General features: G+C 35.8%; 1 protein-coding gene across 6 annotated transcripts in view; it reads right to left on the bottom strand.

Annotated features, from left to right (window-relative positions):
- Nucleotides 1–22,991, bottom strand: part of ITCH (itchy E3 ubiquitin protein ligase) — a 124,161-nt gene that overhangs the window by 52,829 nt on the left and 48,341 nt on the right. For 5 of the 6 annotated variants that reach the window (XR_012326268.1, XM_073792889.1, XM_019950662.3 and 2 more), the window contains 4 exons: nucleotides 16,326–16,467; nucleotides 13,836–13,960; nucleotides 12,800–12,937; nucleotides 5,521–5,566 (listed from right to left, as the gene is read on the bottom strand). Coding sequence is in view for 5 of the 6 variants with exons in the window: in XM_073792889.1 (XP_073648990.1) it covers nucleotides 5,521–5,566; nucleotides 12,800–12,937; nucleotides 13,836–13,960; nucleotides 16,326–16,467 (451 nt within the window). In the remaining variant the exon portion in view is untranslated. Of the gene's footprint in view, nucleotides 1–5,520; nucleotides 5,567–7,676; nucleotides 8,827–12,799; nucleotides 12,938–13,835; nucleotides 13,961–16,325; nucleotides 16,468–22,991 lie in introns of those variants that run through there. The other variant, XM_073792892.1, reaches the window with a different exon arrangement.

Raw genomic sequence — 22,991 nt, 5'->3', positions numbered from 1 at the left:
CTCCCCGTGTCCTCAAGTCCATTCTATAGTGTCTATATCTTTCTATTCTAACAAACTTCACTTTCCTAAAGCTTGATCACTTCAAAAAGACTGAGGCAACATGGACTTCAGTTCACATTATTCAACAACTTCAACTGGGCTGTCCATACTGCCTGAAAATCAATCATTTTCTACATCTCTAATCTACTCCTGGCCACATTCCCATTGCTCATTGAAAACTTTTCCCATCTCCTCAAATACCTAATCCCAATTTGTAGATGACCCTGACTCCACCTCTTCCCTAAAATGATGATTATCAGCTATCCTTCTTTTTTCTCTATTTTAAAATTTCTCTATGCCACTAATATCTTCATCTGTTTGTTTCCCACCTCTGGGGAAAACAAAATCTATCTTCACTTCTTCGAGGCTAATTTGTCTTGTGGGTCTTTGATTTCAGGACACAAATAATATGCTCTAGGGCTTTTCACCATCATTTAACACCTTTCTTCTCTCTTCCATCATCTTCCTTCTTCTAGATTGTTCCTCTCAGTCACAAGTATAATTAAAACACTTCCTCAATCTTAATTACTCTTCTAGCTATCCTCTCATTCTCCTTTCCTTCACTGTAATTCTTGGTATTTATTCAACTAATGTATTTAGTGCATTTTAATTAAGAGGTTTTCAAAATAAAAATTTCTAGTTATAAAATAAAAATTACCTTCAATCGTACATTCTAGAGATTACTACCATTAAGAGATAATCTCTTGTCCGTCCTTTTGCATTGGCTATGACTGATTATACTATTTATATGATCATACAATGTTTCATATCCTGGGTGAGTTTTTGTTTCTTTATTATTCATTATATACTGAGCATTTCACCCAAATTATCTGAAAACATTTCTAATGACTGTAGAATACTCTATCTTATGGATATACCATAATCTAATCTTTTTTACGGAAGGGAGTGACATTTTCTATTTCCTTCAGGTAGACTGCCAGAATAGAATAGCTGGGGCAAAGCAGGCAAGTATTTTAAACTGAAATATTGATTGCTAACTTAAGAAAATAAATATTTTTTTAATTATTTTTTTGGCTGTGTTGGGTCTTCGTTTCTCTGCGAGGGCTTTCTCTAGTGCGGCGAGCAGGGGCCACTCTTCATCGCGGTGCGCGGGCCTCTCACTATCGCGGCCTCTCTTGTTGCGGAGCACAGGCTCCAGACGCACAGTAGCTGTGGCTCACGGGCCCAGTTGCTGCATGGCATGTGGGATCTTCCCAGACCAGGGCTCGAACCCGTGTCCCCTGCATTGGCAGGCAGATTCTCAACCACTGCACCCAAGAAAAAAATATTTTTAAAGGTAATAATTGATCTGTTCTCCACCAGATAGATATGAAAATGCCCATTTCACTATAAAGTATTTATATACTTTTAACATTTTAATATATTATCCCATTGCTCCTTCCTCCCTCCCTCCCTCCCTTCCTCCCTCCCGCCCGCCCTTCCTTTCTGGCTGTGTTGGGTCTTCATTGCTGTGCGCGGGCTTTCTCTAGTTGCGGTGAGCAGGGGCTACTCTTCGCTGCAGTGTGCGGGCTTCTCAATGCAGTGGCTTCTCTTGTTGCAAAGCATGGGCTCTAGGCACGTCGGCTTCAGTAATTGTGGCACACAGGCTCAGTAGTTGTGGCTTGCGGGCTCTAGAGAGCAGGCTCAGTAGTTGTGGCGCACAGGCTTAGATGCTCCGTGGCATGTTGGATCTTCCTGGACCAGGGCTTGATCCCGTGTCCACTGTGTTGGCATGCGGATTCTTAACCACTGCGCCACCAGGGAAGCCCCCATTTATATACTTTTAAATCTTTGTCAATTTGGTAAATAAAAACATGAATGTTCAACAGTATTTCATTTATAGGCCATCTGAGTTTCCTCTTCCATGCACTCACTGTACGTCTGTCTTTTGTACATTTTTCTATTACAAAGGAATAATTTTTCCTCATTATTTGTGAGAGCTTTTTACAATCCGAAGGTACTAATTTCATATTGGTTAAATAGTGATCATTTGCTTTTACATGTTTGAACATACAAGAGTTCTATATTTCTACATAATTAAATGTATTCAGAGATATTTTCTTCTAAAGGTTTTATAATTTCATTTTTAAAAATCAATTTAAAAAACCTAGAATCCACCTTCATTTGGGGATGAGCTGAAGTTCTAACCTGATTTTTCTTTTTCCATACAGCCAGTTTTCCCTGGCTTGATTAGGCTAAGATCTCATTCTCTCCTGCAGTATTTGATAATGTTAAATACACATCTTTTAAAAACATTTTTCTCTTAATTTCTGTGACACTGCTTTTCTAATCCTGTACTCCCCACTTCTAAACCATTCCTTCTTTGGTTTGTCCTCTTCCTCCACTTTACTAAATATAGGTCCCTATGGTTCTGTTCTTATCTTAGTTTTCATTCTCCACAAATTTTTGCCTAGGGTCTCAAATTCCATGATTTCAAAAATCATCTTTTAAAATAATTCCAAATCAGAACTCGAATCTTTGTCTCATTCTCATCCCCTGGTACCAAATTATCAGCTAAATGCAGGAGATATAGAATAACTCTCCAATGCTAAAGCCACTCTTCCTCCTATGTTCTAGTTCTGTGGGTGACTCTGCTACCCTCGCAGGCAATTTGACTTTTCTTCTCTCCTGTGCCTCTTGATACTCAATGCCTAAGTCCCACTGATTTCACTGGCACATTTTTTCTCTACTCTTCTACCACCACTGCTCCAGTTCCAACCCTCATTATCTCTCAGTGGATTACTGTAATAAGTTCCCACAGAGGTCTTCCCACCTTCACCACCACCATACAATCCAAACTACATACTGACTGTCAAATAATTTTTCTCATGGTGTTTTGACCATACCAATGCTCTGTTCAAATATTTTAAAAGACATTCCTCTCCAGAGAAAAAGATTCTAGACGCCTATACTTGCAAACCAAAATCTCCATCTGGCTCCAACCTCTGCAGTACTAAAAATAACATTTATTGAGGGATAAGCACTTACATGGGCACGGGGCGGGGGGAGGAAGCGTTCCACTTTAGGCAACAGTAAAACACACTCGGGCTCTGAAGGTAAGGCAGTCCCAGGTTCAACAGTGCCACTTACACTATTAACTCAGGCAAGTTTCTTGCCCTTTCTGAGCCTCAGTTTTCTCATAACCTGTAAAAATGATACCTACCTCATAAAAATATTTAAGGATTAACTGAAATAACAGGAAACCTGTTCATCATACTGCCTGACACATAGTAAGAGGCAATAAATACAGAATGATTCTACTTTCAAATTCACCACCTGCCATTTCCCACTTTCAATTACTCTATTTTCAGCCAAATACTGAGGCTAAAGATTTCCAATAAAACCCCTGTGTTCTTCCCCACCTCCATGACTGTTTTTCTTCTTTCCACCTAGACTCCTTCATCCAATTCCCTCAAGACATGCATATCCAAATTATAACTATGCTTAATGGTCTTAGGTCAAATGCCATTTCTTCCATGAAGTTTTTATACATTTTATAGACTGTTTCACATTTTAAAAATCATGTATCATTTTCTAATAAATACAAGTAAAAGCAGTTCAAAAAAGAAACAGGATTCAAACCAGCTCTGAAGTAAGAGAGGATGAGATTAAGATCGAGTGACACTTCTGCCAAGCTGTGCAAGCCTAGATTTTCAAGAAATAGACTTCGTTACATAACTGAAAGATTTCCCATAATAGTTTGTTGAAATCTAAGAAATACCTGTATGTCTCCCGAATAGTGGTTCTCGAAGTGTAGGACCTAGTCTATCAGTATCACCTGGAAAATTGTTAGAAATGCAAATCTTGGGCCCCATCCTAGATGTAACAATTTGGGAGGAGGACACAAGGCTTGGCAATCTGTGACTGGGCAATCTGTTGTTGAACAAGTCTTACAGGTGATTCTAATGTACTCTGAAGCTTGAGAAACATGGTGATACTAAAATAGCACTGGTGGTTAACTTTAGTTCCTTTAATGAGTGATTGTGGAGCTAAAACCTGAGATGAATTTTGAAAACCAATATGGAAACCTGTATACTGTACAGAATTGTCAGTGTGAACTTATCACCACCATTATACGTGACAAGCAATTAGCTACAAATTAAGTGCTACTATGGCTTTGTTTTCTGCTTCAGTCTTACAAACCCCTGCTTATCTCACCATACATATGTACCTGATCGAAACATGGAGAACCAAGATGCTAATATAATATGGTCACAATATACAAATCAAAGATTAACAGTCAAGAAGGCACATCCAAAAACAAAATGTTGAATGCCAGGCACCAATCATCTTGGTAATTGATAAAAGTGACAGAAGACAACACTGAGAAATATACAACATCCAGACATGCTATGGGGGAAAGGAGACCAACAGGACTATACTGATGATATAGGCAGTGCTTGAATTACAGTAAAAGAACCTAAAGCTGTTTAGTAAGCTTCTTAAATGACTGAGGGGAGGGAGAGGTTTTGCCTTGTTCACATGCCTTGTAGTTATGAAGTCTGCAAACAAAAGCAAGGGATTCACCACCATGATTGTTGTGTAGCAACATTTAAACAGCATTTGACAGTTTACAAAATGTTTTTCAAACCCATGATCTCAGAGGTATGCTCTCTGGAAAAGGCTAATGCAAAGGAATTCATGCTTAACACAAAAAACATGCTCAAAGATTAGTCTGGCAGTCTCATAAACCTAGAAGACATTGTTCCTCAGATTATTTGTGAACAATGATTCACTTGGGAAAATGTAAAGCATTGATTAAATAAATGGCATGAAGCCAGGGCTCTAGCAATGCCTTTGCAAGAAACTTACAGCCGTCTAGAGTAGTTTCATAAAGTATTATAAGAGAGATTTTGCAAAAAAGAAATGAGAGTGGCAAAACAGAACCTTTCAATGCACTATAAAATTCTACCACATTCTCACTTATTAATGCAAAAGTATGGGTTTATTAGGCAAAAGAGAAGTTATTTGACCAAAGAAATCTGAAGTATTAAAACATCTTTATGAGGGAAATTTCATGACTTCAAAAAAACTATGAAACAGAAAAATAAAAAGAAACACAAGAGGCATAAGTTGTCTTCCAGTCTACAGACAGTTATTAATTTTAAAAACCTTTTCTATTGCTTTTTAATCCCAGTGAGAAAAATTATAGCCCAGCTTTCCTAGAAAAGAAAATAGCCCAATGATGACCCTGGGATTCTGAACTTTCCTACCTTTGGAAAAGTGCCAACATATTCACTTTTCTATAAGCTGAAGAAGTATTAGCGTTTGGGTATCTCTGGCCTACTCTAGAGAACTGCAGTCATATAAGCTTAGGGTCTTGAATTTTCCATAAATATTTCCTTTCTTACCTTGAGCCCTGAAATTTTTGATACTCATTTTTATATCAATCTGAATTTAGAAGTTTTGACTAAAATGAAACTTATTCATTCTCCCTTGTTTCTTTCTGCATTCTGTGGTATGTAATAAGTGAACTCTTACCTTGTTTCATCCTTGGGTCTGGAGCCATCATCATTCTGTGAAGCACCTTTAACAATAAAAGTTGTACAGAAAACAAGTTTCAGAAAGTGGTTTGCACCTTTTTCTTAAACATGCTATGTAAACAAAACCTTTCACCAAATCTTTCTAGTAAAGAATATACTGGAACAGAGTTAAAGTCCAACATGATATTTAAAAGGAAAATATGATAAATGTTCTTGTGATTGAGAAGTTTTACCAAAATTTTGTGCAAATGATTATTATGTGTAAGAGATGTTAATTAGTCAAGGTATATTACTCATATGCTGCTTCTGCCTTGTTTGAAATATGTCACGCTTGATTCTAATTCAAATGTATTTTAGTCATCTTTTGGGGAGGAGTCAACTACCTCTCCAAAAAAGTGCTGATTACCAGCAGGACGATGATAAAATAGATTCTGAAAAACAGTATATAGGGAAGTTTAAAAAACCATGAAATGCAAAAAGAACTCAAGTTTAACAGTCTAGGTCCGTTTAGCTAAAGAATAATAGTCCCTAAATACAGTCTCTAGTTTCAAACAGTGAAATCACTATATTACTCCAAAGCATAATTAATGAACTAATTCATTAAAAAGATGCTGAGACACCACTATATTACTACTATATCATACTCAGCAAGGTTGGCAAGTGTCTTATCTAGAAATGTTACATTTTAAAAAAATGGTACAGGTAGATAGATAAAATGTGGTATACCTATGCAATGGAAAATTATTCAATAATAAAAAGGAACAAACTACTGAAATATGCTATGTCACTGATAAACCTGAAAAGACATTATGCTAAGTGAAAGAAGCCTGACACAAAGACTACATATTGTTATGATTCCATTTACATAAAATGTCCAGCAAAGATGAATTTTTAGAGACAGAAAATAGATTAGTGGTTGCTCTAGGCTAGAGGTCAAAATGGGATTTCCTGTGAATAAGCAGGAGGGATCTTACTAGCGAATGAAAATGTTCTAAATCTGATTTACAGTAAATTATTAGATCACTCATTAAATTACTAAAAATCATTAAATTAACACACTTGAAATAGGTAAATTTTATGAAATATAAAATACATGCCAATAAAGCTGTTAAAAATGGTTTTAAAAAACACGGTACAATGAAATACACTTTGGCTGAAAACGGTACGCTTCAATTTTATAAGAATTATTTTTATATGGAATATATTCCCCTAAAATAGCTGATAAATGACATAAATGAAATCAGAAAACCAAAACAAAATATCATAAATTAAATCAGTCAATCAGTGTTCCATTATTTTTCAAAAAATAAGAAGATAATTTGAAATAATCCATTTAACTCTACCAATAATTGCTACTTCTAAACTTTATCATTTACTACAGTGAAGCATAGTACATATTTAATGACATGGACTGAGGCCAGACTGCCTGGGTGTGTATTCTAGGTTCAACATGTACTAACTTTGTGACCTTAGAGGAATACTATTGATTTTCCTGTGCCTTTTACCTCGTGTATAAAATGGGAACAATAATGAATGATGCCTACTTTCATAGAACAGTTATGAAAATTAAACGTTTAGAACAGTGCCCAGCACATATAAGCACGCCATAAATATTAACTATTATTGTTTCCTGACATTTACATTTCAAAGTTCGAACAAGGGTTATTTTTGTTCAATCTTTTATTTCACTTCAACACAGAGTAAAGCCATAACTATGAAATTTATGACATTATTTAGATCTAATCTTGTGCTTTCAACAAGAGAATAGTTAAAAAATATAAATCTATCCAACACTTATACAATGAATGTCCAAGAAGAGGAAAAAGGCTGTACTTAAGTTGGCATTTTATAAACATACTGCTGTTTAAAAGTATTCCCAATCCAAATTTCCTCCAAAAAAATAAAAACCTGATCAGATTTCTAAATACACATTTTATCCAGAGGACACTTTGTTAGAAGATCAACAAAGATCTCTTCTATTCTACTGAAAAGGATCCTCCTGCCACAGAAGAACCAGCTTTTAGATGAAGCAATTTAACACACTATTTCTACTACTTGGGTGCCTAGCAATCTCAAAAGCAAAATGAACAAACAAGTGAACTGATACGAGAGCAAGAGCAGGGTGCAGTAAGCAAATGTGAAGGACAGTTTTACCCTGAGGGCTCTGAGGTGGATCAGAAACAAGGTGAGGGGGCTGAACCAGAGACATCCACATTAGGCTGGGGATCCTGGAAAGGAGCTGAAGTATTCCCAGGTAGGTGACACATCCGGCACTAACAGAAGCAAAAGAAATTTTCTCTGGCCAAAGAATCCCCAACTTATTAGGCCCTTAAGATTTCCCCAGACTAAGATCAAATATAAACTGGCAATCAAAGAGCCATAACATATAAGAAAACAAGCCTCAATGAAGGAGAGTCAAAACATTTATATCCCCAAATATTTCTGATACTGGAATTTTCAAATGGAGAATATAAAAAACCTACTCATCAAAAGAAAACTAACAAGCAAGAAATAAGAAACTATCAAAAACAAGCATCAGCAATTCCACTCCTAGGTATATATCCAAGACATGCACAAAGAAACTTGGACACAAATGTTTATAGCAGCATTATTTATAATTCATTAATAGCCAAAAGGTGGAAATAAGGCAAATGTCCATCAGTGGACAAATGGATAAAAAAAAATTGTGGCATATATACACACAATGAAATATTATCCAGGGAATTCCCTGGCAGACCAATGGTTAGGACTCTGCGCTCTCACTGCTGTGGCCCAGGTTCAATCCCTGGTCGGGGAACTGAGATCCCACAAGAGATGCAGTGTGGCCAAAACAAACAAACAAACAAAACTAATATGCTAAGCAAAAGAATCCAGACACAAAAGGTCACATACTCTATGATTCCTTTTTTATGATACACTCAGAAAAGGTAAATCCATAGAGACATACCAGTGGTTACCAGGAGATGGAGGGGAGGGGGAATAGGGAGTGATTACTTAACGGATAATGGTTTGGTTTTGGGGGGTGATGAAAAAGTTTTGAAATGAGAGGTAGTGGATACACATCACTGTGAATACACTAAATGGAAATGAATTGTACACTTTATAAGGTTAAGTATCTATTTTGTAAATTTCATCAAAATTAAAAGAATAACAAAAAAGAGGCATATTTGAAGAAACAATAAATGTTGTAAAGCTGAAAATGCACTTGTGTCATATCCTAGGAATCCCACTCCCAAGTATACAGCCTACAAAGACCCTTCAACCTATGTACCAGGAGACATATATAAATACAAAAATGTTCAATGTATCACTTATGTTCATTATGGCAAAAAACTGGAAAGAGTCCAAATGTCCTTTGACATAAAAATGGATAAACTGGGGCTTCCCTGGTGGCGCAGTGGTTGAGAGTCCACCTGCCGATGCAGGGGACACAGGTTCGTGCCCCAGTCCGGGAAGATCCCACATGCTGCGGAGTGGCTAGGCCCGTGAGCCATGGCCATTGAGCCTGCGCGTCCGGAGCCTGTGCTCCGCAACGGGAGAGGCCACAACAGTGAGAGGCCTGCGTACCGCAAAAAAAAAAAAAAAGGATAAACTGTGGTATATTCACCCAATGGATTATTATACAGCCATGAAAATAAGTGAGTTACAGACACAAAATGGATAAATCTTAAAAGGCAACACTGATATTTTCATAGAGCGCAAAAGGACACATGCATATGTGAAAAAAATTTAAAGCAAGGAAATGATAAATTCAAAGTTCAGAACAGTGATTATCTCTAGGAAAAAGACAAGGATTGATATAGGGAGGAGAACACGGGTGGATGCAATGATATTGTTCATATTCTAATTCTTAAGATCACACCCGGGTCCCTGGCAGTGAGTGCACCAAGTCCTATCCACTGGACCACCAGGGAATTCCCAATACTTCCATTTTTAAAGTAGCACTGATAAAGATTAAAAAAAGTAAGTGTGTAAAGGAAGTTTTGCTGCCTTTTTTGTGATGTTAGTTAATATTCTGAGCAAACATTTAAAATAATCAATCAAATATAAGTCAAATTTTAAAAAATACCATTACAGCAAAGTTTCTCTCTATAAAATAATTAGTTGGTACCCAGACCCAGTGGAGGTATAGCAATTTCAAATAATATTTGGTATAGCAAAAAACTTCATCTAGTTTCTTAGAATTTATTTTACTGAAAAGAAACATTATAATCACAAATGAAAATGACTATTTACCCCAAAATCAAAAGAAACCACAAAAACTAGAGTTTAATGAGAAAGACTGGGAAAGAATGAGATAAAACCAAAACAAAATGGAACATACACAATAAGAACCGGAGGTCACATATGCCAACAACTATCCCCAAATTAATTTTAAATACATTTCCAGAGCATCCATGGTAAAGAATAAAGATCTTTACAAGAATATGTTCCTATTTTATTATCATAAATTTAAAAGTAAAATAGACTTTTATTTCTCTTTAGGAAAACTAATGCCTTTGATGATGATACTTTTCAGTGTTTCTTGTTGAATGCCATATTTGGGAAGACAGGTGTTAAACTAACAATCAACCACCACCACCCACCCAAGAAGTCAAAATACATGAATGGGAAGTTCTTGCAGAAATGAACAACTACCTACTCTCAATTTATTAGGTTAATTTAGATCTGAGAGCTACAGTAAGTCTACCTAACTAGCAAATTAAATAAAGTCTTCTTCTTCCCAAAGACTCATAAAAGCAGATTAACTCTGTACTTAAGAAAATGAAAACATCAAGACAAATTATGTAATTACTTCCTAAACAGAAAAATAAGGAAGAGTATCAAAGAAAATGTTACAAATGACACTCTCAGTTGGGATATTAAACTTGTTCCCTGAGTGAAGACAGTGGTAGGGGAGATAGAACGGGAACATAAAGCTCTCTGGTTTTTAAATAAAGCTTGAAGTGGGAAGAACAAACAAACATAGTGAGTAAAATCTGTTTCACCTGAAAAAGAGTTTACTTATATAACTGCCATTTTTAGAAAATTTATCCACCAAAAAGAACGAAAATTTTATCTACCAAAAAAATGAAAATTTAACTATCAAAAGAGATAATGCTATCTATCTTATTAGAAAAATCTTCACAGTATATCTAAATATATAACAAGCTATTATTTGGTGACTTTTAATACCAAAATTCAGACAGATCTTTTTATAAGCATTATTTTTAAATTAACCAAAAATATTAAAGTCTAAAATCCCATGAGTTCTTCCACAAAAACTTTTTTGTGTTTTAATTAATTTTTTATTGGAGTATAGTTGATTTAAAATGTTGTATTAGTTTTTGCTGTACAGCAAAGCCACAAAAACTTGACTGAACACACAGAGGGGAAAAAAACACTAAAACTCTGTAACGTTAGAAAAATATTAGAATACAAAAGAAACCAACCAAACAATGCTCAGATGACAGAAATTCAATTTTAGCGCTAAACTCTAATTTTCATTTCTGGCTTATAGTTAATGGAATCAATCAAAAAACAATACAGGTGAAGTTCCCACCACAGATGCTTGTGGACTTAATTGGGTTTTCTTTGCTTACTTATAACAACTCATGATTTCATTTAAAGTTCCTAAGTTTTTAACTGTGAAATGGAAAGTATATTGAAAAGAAAAGGAAACCAACAAATATTTGTGTTTCAATCTTGACTCTGCATCGCACTTGTTGGTGTGATACGGGACATACTATTTAAACTCTCAGAGCCTCACTTTCTTTTATATGCAGAATGTCTTACAAAATTGTGATGGTTAAATGAATATATATGTAAACACACCAACACAGTGCCTGGCACATGGTAAACATTAAACAAATGGCAGCTACTGTATGTGGCAACTCTAGCCCTAAAATCCACTGTGACTTCCCAGTTAAAACCACTCTTTACTTCAAAGAATGAGATTAAATTCTGTCAATTATTTTCCTACTTGAGTCAAAAACTGGTTACATAGAAATGTCCACTTCTGTAGGAAACAAACAGTAAAGTCATAAGTATAATATGCAGTTTAGAGTCTACTCTGAAATATGAGGGCTGACATGCTTTACTTTTGTTAATTATTAAATATTCTGCATTAGTAGCAGTTTCAATTTGTAGGAAAAAAAACTTAGGAAGCTATAAATATTGAGGTTTTAGAGCCGTTTAACAACGTAACTTAACTTTTATTACCTTCAGGAATTCCAATTTATAGAAAAATGTAACTATTACAGAGTTCCTGTGAATAACAGTCAATTACAATGAACATGTCAACTCTGAAGCAGTATAACGAATTCAGAAGTTTCTTTCCACCCTCATTAACCCCAAAGAACCAAACTGGAAGACACACCAGGACTATCTTAAAGGTTCTGCTATTAAAAAGGGTCATGAGTTAGAAAGGAAGTAGGAAGTCTTCCAAAGTAGGAACAGAAGTAGAGCAGCACCTGACAACTGCAAAATGTTTCATAAGGCAGTTTCTAAGTAAACAAAAAGATCTTTGTTAGACTAATCAAGGAGACCATTAATACGTGCTTTGTCTTGGGGCCTCTACAATCTGTGTTTCAAGTGAAAATACACTTATTAGCACATTAATAAGGGTTGGAAATATCTAAAGGGAATCCACTGAGAAGTGGTTTTAATTAAGCATGCTAGCTGTGCAGGCACTAACTCAGGTGCTAGCCAACTTCTTTTAATTACAGCTCATATTTATTTCCTTTAACAAACACGAGTAAATCATAAACTGTAAAATATATCAGCATACATATAAAGAATTGGTTCTGTCATTATAACTCAAAGACATCTCAATAAATGTAGCCTACAAAAATGGAAGAGGAATGGCAAATGGATTCCAGCTTGTTACTGGCTTGTCTGGTACAGTACTAAGAAGGATTTCGAGTCAAATTTAAACTCAATCAGACACTGCTACAGAGAGTAAACTATGTCTGCCATTAGCACTGGAGAAGGTGTAGCATCAAATGTGCCATACTAACTGCCACTGTTGGCCTACAGAACGGACACTTTATAAATCAATTCATCACTCATAGGGCCAACCGTGATATGGCTTTTACTTGGCTAGCTTTTCAACTTATAGAAAAATGTTTTCCTCATAGAAACAATGCACTAAAAGTTTAAAATGAAAAATGTCTCTTTCTAAAAAGGAAATAAAATAATTTCTTTAATGTGGAAAAGAACAGCAATAATTACAACATACTACAGTGGCTAATGTAAGAGGAATCATTAAAGACCCTATATAATAAGTGATTACTCACTTTCTGAACATGTAGTTTCACCATTAGCAACAACTTCAGACTCTAGCTGCAGCCCATCAAGACAAACCGACAAATCTCCTATTGTCTCTGTTGGTTCTTTGTCACCTACAAGCTGTAAAGTCACAACTACTTCCTCAACTGGAAGAGAATAAAATTATAGAAAATGGTCACTTTTTTTCCTTTAAGTCTTAACTGTTGAAAACAAAATTGTCAGAAAAACTTTACATTTATGTGTACACAATTTGTTTTAATACACTTCACCCAAGGTTTCAGGCCTTTTGATACCAAAAACATTTTAAAAATAGAACAAAATTTCCTAATGGTTAATATCCACAATGTAAGATACTAAATAGCTTAATCATCTCACTTATTATATTCATTCTCTTTTACAAAATGAGCCAGCAGGACAACTAAGACTACTCAGCAATATATGCCTGACTTATATTGACTGAAAACATAATTTAAGAATGAATTTTCATCTCGTAAATCCTAAATGAGAAATAAAATCCTTTGAAGTATGTTTTAGATACTCAAGGGATTAAATGTTTTAAAATCATGATATATTAATTAAAATAAGCATGTTTCAAGTTTTTATGTATCTATAAGTATATATAGATATCTAAAGATAGAGATATACATGTATAAATAAAACCACAACCATCTAAAATGAGGAAGTTTTTAAAATAAGCATTCGAAAAGGAAATGTCAAAATATTAACCACATTTGTCTCTCTGTAGTGAGATTACATTTTTCCTTCAGCTCTGCTCTATATTTTTGTTTTCCATAATTGAGTATATAGCCTTCAATAAATACCTATTTACTAAATAAATATTTATTTAAAATATCAGATCCAAAATGAATGGCCAAACCACGGTTACTCAGAATGCATTAAACAGTTCAAGATTCATCTCCCTATTAATATCATAACCAAGTAAACCTAAAAACAAATAGTGAACATAGTTTCTTCACATTTGGCACATGAATTTCTTGCAGAAAAACAAAAGCTGAGCATATTCTATTGTTTTTACATACATACGTTTCATATTGTTTGACTTTAATGTTTCATAGATATCTAATGCAGCAGTTCCCAACAAAACATCAGATTTCAATGTCTGGTGACTCCACACACGAAAATGTAATTTACTCACAGGGGTGACGATACTACAGGTGAAAAAAAAGGTGAAAAATAATGTCCTTACATATCACAACAAGATTGTAAATAAATTATAATTAAAATCTTCTCACTGCACACCTTACAGTTTACCGTATAACCAATACTGCCTATGGCCATCTTCACTTGTCACTGAGCTATAGGGGCAATTTCATGCATGTATATCATCAACAAAAGTAAAAGTGCTCACCATGCTACAAACAGTTGAAAAATCAGTTTTACTTTCGTAGTACAAAAAAGTTAATTAATTAAATCCTTATTTTATGTCAGGTAGTATGCTGAGCTTAGGATTATTTCGTTTAATCTTCACAGCAACCCTGAGATGAGAATTACCACTCCCATCTTCAGATATAGAAGCTGATATTCAGAGAGGTTAAGCAAATTGCCCAAGATCACACAGCCACTCGGTGGCAGACTGTGAACAAAAATCTGTCATTAAAATTTATACTAAGAAGTTTCTTGGTCAGCTACTTAATGATTTGAGGATTATATTACCCCAAGTTTCACACTGTTAGAGGCAAAGTGTCCGGGAAAACTGTCAAATAAAGACTCTTCCAGACCTTGCTAAATGCCAATACAGAATAGAAATCTGAATTTGCAATAAACTGTATAAAAACTATTTCAATTAGAAAAACAGGAACACTATATAACCTACCGGGGATGGAATAAAAGAGTTAGTAAATTTAATTTTACTTTGAGGTCTACTCTAAATTATTTCAATTCAAATCTTGAGAGAAGTCTGCAAAGCCTACTACCCAACAATGGAAGCTGTGTTAAAATTGCAGCCCAATCTGCTGCAACTTAAAAATTCAGAAGATCTTGGGCTATGTTCCCCCGAACATCTGGACTTAAGAATAACACTACCATATAGGGCTACAAGGAGAGTTTCTTTTTTCTTAACTTTTAAACCAGTAAGGAGTTCATGTCGTTATCGGCTCAAGAGCCCTAAAGTACATTTATTGTGAGCACAGATAGTTGGTAGAAAGTAGATGAGTATTCAGTCTATTATTCTGAACATCTCCAGTCGCTAATAGAGGCTGTGGCCTTTTGAAGATTTGTTTTTTTAAAAAATGTTACTCACATATTGTTTAATTTAGATCAAATCTCCAATGGGGCACTAATTAAAAATGAAGTCTAAGAAACGATGTTGAAATAAATACAGCTGAGGAACATTAGAATGATACTTCTGCAAATAGGTTTCAAGATTACCTTCAGTAAATTCTTAAGTTTCATTCATTTGCTCAAAATCATAAAGTACATCAAGATGCCCTACAACTTCAAAAATCCATGTTAAACAATAATATAGGTTTAGCTAATCTGTTTTGTCATTTATTAGGAATAAATACTGTCCACATAAGCATGTATATCATGTGAAGAGAAGAGCTTATCATTTCAAATGTCTCATCTCACCATTTAGAAATAAAACTTTTTTTAGTTACAGGTTTGTTTCTCTAAGAGAAAAAATGCAAGAATTCCAAATGTTAGGTAATGAAAGCAACCTGTCTATATTTGATGAGATAACAACTGGTTATATTTTGAACTACACTTTAATATACAAACCAAATACATTATATTATTTAAAAATCCATTTGTTGGTAAATCATACATTTGCTTCCATTTTAGTAGAAAAATTAAAATTAACCTATAATTCCCTTCCTACCAACATCCGAGGCCTCGTCAATAAGTGTTGAAATTGAGCTACATCCTACTTCTATGAATTCGAATGACAGATTAAAAACACAAACATATAGACATATGCACAGGGATGTATATTGCAACACTGTCTAATAGCACAACATTAGAAACCAACCGATCAATAGGGAACTAGTAAAATTAATCACAGTCCATCCATATTAAAGAATATTACATAGCTATATAAGGGATATTAGACCCATACGTACTCAACGATAAAGGATGCTACGTATGTTAAGTATAAAATGTATAGCATAATTTTTTTTAAAGGAAAAAAACCCCTGTGTAGGTTCTATGTGGGCACTGTAATTTTAGAAAACACAAACTATTTTTAAAAATTAAATTAAAAAAATAAAGTGAGCTACTCATAGCCCTCTATTTCAAACCTAAATTAAGGAAAGAGCTGCTAATCTTTCTAGGCCAGTGACCCTGGGATCTCCCAGCTACTTTTCAGCGGCAACAATGAAATGAAAAGGAGAGACTGGGAAAACAAATAATTAAAGAGAAAGGAGACTAGAAGGAGGAGTCCTAAGAACAGGGGAATAAGAGGGGGAAAAAAAAAAAGAGAGGAGGAACAAAGAAAAAAGTGAGAAACTTTTTTAAAGCTGCATTTCTGCTCACCTACTAAACAAAATACACCATAGAAAATACTTTCAAACCTACACTGTAAGAGGTTGCTTCCATTTGGGACTGTTCGTATTGTTGCATTTTTCTGTCTTCTTTGACTGTCCATCTACTGTGACTTCCACATAAGGACTTGGCCCAAACCAATTCTTTTTATTTTCTTTAAGTTTCGCTGAAATGACTAAGCAAAATAAAATAGAAAATATTTCAATATTCGAGATGTTAGTTCATCCTTCAAATCGATTTAATTTCATAAAGGTTAAACACAGCATTATTATTTTTACTCAGAGAAGCAGTTTGCTCTAAAATATTCACAAATTTTATTCACATATAACCTTTGTATTTCTTCCCATCATATTAAAAAATATAGGACTTCCCCACACCATCCAACCAAATTCCCATCAGTAGACCCCCCCCCCAACTGTCAGTATCAACAGTCCCAGAAATCTTGAGGTCAATTAAAAAGTACACTGACAAACTTGGTAAACAAATATTTGAATGCCTACCATGTTATCAGATATTGCTCTAAACTGTGGACAGAGCAGTTTACAATTAGAGATAAGTCCTTGTGATGAAAAACAGCCTAATGTGGCAGAGTATGACTTGGCAGTAAAGAAGTCTTCTAAGGAAGTACTTTTAAGCAACCATCTAAATGACAAGGAGCTATCCATGTGAAGATTGAAGGTAGGAAGAAGAGAAAATTCCAGACAGAGGTACGAAAGCTTGGCATACCTGAGGAAAAGTATAGCAAACAGGGAAAAATGGTAAATGAGATAAGATCACATTTAGCTTTGTAAGCCAAGATAAGGAATTTGGATTTTATTCTAAGCATTCTAGAAAGCCAATGAAAGAAGAGAGTTACAAACTAAGATTATTTTTAGCATCTCATATATCTCTCATTATCTTAGCAAGAGCTTCTTACATCCTTAAGCCTTCACCCTTGAGTTAGTCACTTTTGCCATGAAATAGCCTTGTCCAAGCATTGTGTGGAAGGTACGAAGAGTAGATTCAAATCTAGTAGAGCACCCCCTGGTTCCCACAGGAGACAACTCACTAGTCCCCTATAAATGAGACGATCACAGCCAAGGAAATATTCTACCACCTGGATATATACTCCAACAGCAAAGTTCAGAGAATGCCAGTGCCCTTCAAGACTAATGGGCCCTTGTGAGTTGCTAGAAAAGTTTATATAGCAGCTACCCAAGAAGCTCAATATACAGACCAACACATAGACAGTCTGGGTACCCTAGCAGGCACAGTTCCAGGTGGCGGCCCTGAATCTCCCAACTTCATGTTTATCAAATACTTTTGTCCTTTTATGCTTAAGAGGCTGCTAGAGCCATCTAATTAAGAGACAACAGTAGTATGGACTAGGGTGGTAAACATGGATATGGGGAGGAATAAGCATTTTCTAAGGAGAACCAACAGGATTAGATTTCATGAGTGAGTTAGGGGAAAGAAGCAAGGATAACTCCCAGGTTTCTGGCATGAATAACTGGATAGAAGGCGCTATCATTTAATAAGATGGAAAAGATCTGGGAAAGCACAAGTTTGAGAAGGGTAGAATGGGCAGGAAATCAAGCGTATTATAAAGAATATATAAAATTTGAGATGCTCATGAGACATCTAGGTAGAAACACTAAGTAAAATGTCTTTCAGAACAGAAAATACTCAAGTGGGGATCAGACCTATCTCTGACTAATATGTACTATAAAGCCCTATCACTTAATACAAAGCCTAATTTAATCACAGGATTGACAAAGAAAAATATAAAATCCCTATTTTTAATACATTTCTGGTCTGAGAAAAGGTAAAACAGCCCACACACTCATGCATAAGCTCATTTTATTTCAGGGGATCTTGTGATCCTCTAAAACTGATTAAACCTAGAACAAAGAGCAATGCAGGCCTGACAGGGAGGAAATTACCTGCCCTTAGTGGCTTTTTAGGATTCAAACTTTTGAAAGCTGTTTTGCCAAGTACTCCCATCCAACCCCACTAGAGCCATTTTAGGAAACTTTAAATGGGAAAATAAAGAGTCAGGGAAACCAACACCAACTGTGAGTGTTTACTATCTCTGGCACTTAAAGACTGTCATTTCGATACACAGAACTATTCTGTGAGATAGGTATTATCATCTTAATTTTTATACATAAAAAAAAAACAAGCTCAACACAATTTAAAAGTTTACCCAAGAATCATGGCAAAGCCTGGACAGGAGAAATTATTTAAGTGTTCAAATCTCAAAGCTTATATTGCATAAAACTTTCATTACAGTCCTAATATTCTAAAATAGATCAATGTACTACTTCCTAAAATTTAAATGCCCATAGTAAATTAAAGGAATTAAAAAACTGTAAATTATAAACTGGAAGAAAAGGAATCAGAAAAATATCAATATCATCTGTCACCTGGGCTACTCCAAGAGGCCTCTAACAACTGTCTGTTTTTACTCTCACTTCTCTAATGCAATCTCTCACAGCTACCAGAATTATCTTCCTAGAACAGATGTGATGTCAATACTTTTCAGTGATTTGCTAATGCCTGCAAAATGAAGTTTAAACTCTTCTGGGGCATTTTACACTGCTTACTCTGTACGTTTACAGCCTCTTCCTATACCAAACTCCACCCAGGCCCGTGGTAGTCTAACCACTCTTAGCTGTTTGCTGTCCCTCCCAAGTGCCTAGTACTTTCATGCCTCATACGTGCTACCCCCTCCACTTATGATCCTTCTTCCTGTTCACCCAATAAAATCCTACTTCTTGACAGACAAATACCCCCCTCTCTTTGACCGGATGGTTCTTTAAACCTAGTAAGTCAAACCGTTCCTGTTCTATGCCCCCACAGCATTTTCCTATTTATATATGGCTCCTACAGCTTTCTATTCTGTCTTAGTTCTTGGTAAGTTTATCAGTTCTTACTTGTTTAACTCACTCTGTAATCCCCTTCATGGCAAGGTTATAACCATTCTTTATAACTCGTAGAGCACTTAGTGATTTAAACCTGACAGGCGTTTAATACATTTGTTGAACCAAATGATTAGCCGTGGTAGAAAACAAGTTGCCCTGCTTTATAGTTACTTACACACACACACACACACACACACACACACACACAAAATTTATTGCATATGATTTCATGGTACTTATTAATGTTCTTCTGATTCTTCTGTTCTGAAGGTCAACATTTTCACCCGACTGATTCTTCATCCTACCTCTCCAACACAAAGTTAAAATCCTGACAATTTAAAGAAAGTAGAAGTAAATCCTTAGCTTATCCAATTTATTTTGTGAATCAGGAGGCTATAATGAACAAGGTAAAACAAACAGGGGTGCTGAGGCCAGGTATGATGAGCAGTATGATGAACTGATAAGAGATAAAACCAGTTAAAGCAAGTGCTACCTCTGTGGTCAGAAGTCATGAGAGGCTACATGAGGTCTCTGTAGCAGAACTATGTCTTGGCTGGGCAGAACTAGATATAAACTTTTGACTTTAAAGTATGAAGGACTCTCCTGGTCTCTAAGCATTGGGAGCTAAATATACGGTGTTCTAGTAAATTTGGGGAAATGGAGTAATGTTTAATTTCTATTTGTAATAACTAAAATAAGATGGTTTCTCTTCCTCAAATGATGAGTTTTGAGTAAGGATTGAGACTAAAAAATTTCTAGGAAATACCAAAGAATTTATTTTGCCCACGTAAGTATAATGCTAGCACACAGCAAGCATCAAAACACAGATAAGCTCAGTAATAATATCGGAAGTTATGTACAGAACATAATTAAACAGGAAATGGCTAAAGACAGGGAAGGATGTAAGAAAACAGACTTATGTCCAAAGTAAAGGACCCAGACCATGGAATTGGAGATAAAGAATAAAGAATGATCCAGAAAATGCAAGAGTAAAAATCAGTGGAACCTGGGACTTCCCTGGTGGCGCAGTGGTTAAGAATCCACCTGCCAATGCAGGGGACACAGGTTCGCACCCTGGTCTAGGAAGATCCCACAAGCCACAGAGCAACTAAACCCGTGCACCACAACTACTGAGCCCGCATGCCACAACTACTGAAGCCTGCGCGCCTAGAGCCCGTGCTCCACAACAAGAGAAGCCATCGCAATGAGAAGCCCACGCACCTCAACAAAGAGTACCCCCTGCTCACCACAACTAGAGAAAGCCCGCGCACAGCAACGAAGACACAACACAGCCAAAAATAAAAATAATAAATTTTAAAAAAAACCACACACACATGAAGTTCTCTAAACAATCCACTTATCAACAGTACTATCATTTAATATTTTAAAACTGTTTTGCTACAACTTATAATACGTGTCATTTCTCTGAAATAAATTTTCTACTTGCCCTCATCTGGTAAGGGGCAGCAATTAGCAAACATACATTGTAAACAAATAATGTATGCATACATGTGTGTGATGTACGTATGTAAGAGTTAAAGAAATAAATTTGAGCAGAACCACAGAGTAACCTTTTAACTTTTGACCCTAAATTTCCCTATGAGTCTTTTACACCAACTTTTTTTTAAAGTTTATTTATCTATTTATTTATGGCTGCATTGGGTCTTTGTTGCTGCATGCAGCCTTTCTCTAGTTGTGGTGAGCAGGGGCTACTCTTCATTGCAGTGCATGGGCTTCTCATTGTGGTGGCTTCTCTTGTTGCGGAGCACAGGTTCTAGGCACACAGGCTTAGTTGCTCCACAGCATGTGGTATCTTCCCAGACCAGGGCTTGAACCTGTGTACCCGGCATTGGCAGGCAGATTCTTAAGCACTGCGCCACCAGGGAAGTCCCTACACCGACTTTTAAAACACAAATCCAGCTGTCTGCTCTTTGTTAAAAACTCGACTTTTAAAACACAAATCCAGCTGTCTGCTCTTTGTTAAAAACTCTGGTTACTTCTCATCTCCCTTAGCAATTTTTTTTTTTTTTTGGTAGCCTTGACACACCTGAAGGAGATGATCCACTCCCATTAATTCTCATGGGTCCCTGCTCTGCAGCAGTGGCTTTTAGGGACATCAAGGGAAGTCTTGGCATTTCCCTCCTTCACATCATTTGCTCTGTCATGTTCATTCCTGAAAGATCCTTTTCTACCTTTCTACTTTTTTTCTGGCCATGCCAGGCAGCATGTGGGATCTTAGTTCTCCAACCAGGGATCGAACCCGTGCCCCCTGCATTGGGAGCGCAGTCTTACCCAATGGACCTCCGGGGAAGTCCCTACCTTTCTACTTTTTTTTTTTTAATAAATTTATTCACTTATTTACTTATTTTTGGCTGTGTTGGGCGTTCGTTGCTGCATGTGGGCTTACTCTAGTTGCGGCAAGTGGGGACGACGACTCTTTCCTCCAATGCACAGGCTTCTCACTGCGGTGGCTTCTCTTGTTGTGGAGCACGGGCTCTAGGTGCATGGAATTCAGTAGTTGTGGCACACAGGCTCAACAGTTGTGGCTCGCGGGCTCTAGAGCGTAGGCTTAGTAGCTGTGGCAAACGGGCTTAAGCTGCTCTGCAGCATGTGGGATCTTTTCAGACCAGGGATCAAACCCGTGTCCCCTGCATTCGCAGGCAGATTCTTAACCACTGTGCCACCAGGGAAGTCCTCTACTTTTAAATAGTAGCAATGCTTCAAGCACTACCTCCTTTCACAGTAACTCTAGTCAAATATTGATCTCTCTTTCCTGACAAAGTCATTTTCTCTTCACACCATTACCATATACCATGGCATTTATACTTAACACTTGCATATTTATGCCTTCCTTGAATTTTGGAAGATGTTGAAGAGCTTAGCAAAAAAAAAAAAAAACTATGCTAATCCATTAACACAGACTAAAAAATACAATGTCAATTAAGGGGATTTGTGCAAAAAAACTTAGTTCTAAGTTTCTAGCACCAAAAGCAAAGAAGTAAACAATGAATTATGAAGGACACTTGATTCTAGTCAACTTGGCACTTTATTGTTCATTATCTGATGTTCTCCATTTGTCCCATATCTAATGATATTTTTGCTAAATATGCAAATAGATTTTATCCATAATTCATGGTGTTTGTTTTTGTTAAAATGTTTTTGCCCTATACTTGTACATTCTCAAGATTTTTAGACCCAAGATTAAAAAGCTTATAAATGGCTAAGAATTATGTCTTCTTGAGGACATAATGCATTTAGGCATTAAATGTTTTTCTTACTATGACAGTAATGATAGCAAATAAGATAGCCAGTTTATGCAAAGAAAAGACTAAAGGAATATAAACCTATTTATCTGGGGATTGAGATGATAAATAATAAGGACCCCTCACTTTACTATTTTACTCAGTTTTTAAAAATAAAAAGCATGTGTATTACTTATGTAACCTGAAAAGTTGAAACAATCTATCAGAAATTCTTTAAATCAAAGGTTTTAACAATAAGCTGCCCCAAAAAAGAAGTCTTAAGAAGCCTGGCCCAATGTAAATCAGCTACTCAGAGTAGCTTGAGAATGCGGAGGGGAGAAACAATTAGAATCTGAGAAATATTAATATCTTTCACTGAGAATCAGACATTCCTAAAGAAAGAGACTGGAGTTAGTGAAAGAATTCCCAAGAATAAATTCTAACATGCTTTCAACTTAAAGTGTTACTTCTTTATAACTCAATCACTTTTAGGTTTTGAGGAGGACAATAATTATACAGTATATGACCTCATATTCATAACCTAGAAGTGGATA

The sequence above is a fragment of the Tursiops truncatus genome, chromosome 15 (genome assembly GCF_011762595.2).
Source record: "Tursiops truncatus isolate mTurTru1 chromosome 15, mTurTru1.mat.Y, whole genome shotgun sequence".
NCBI lineage: Eukaryota > Metazoa > Chordata > Mammalia > Artiodactyla > Delphinidae > Tursiops > Tursiops truncatus.
Note: the sequence above shows the minus strand (reverse complement) of the source record. Positions and strands in the feature narration are given on the sequence as shown.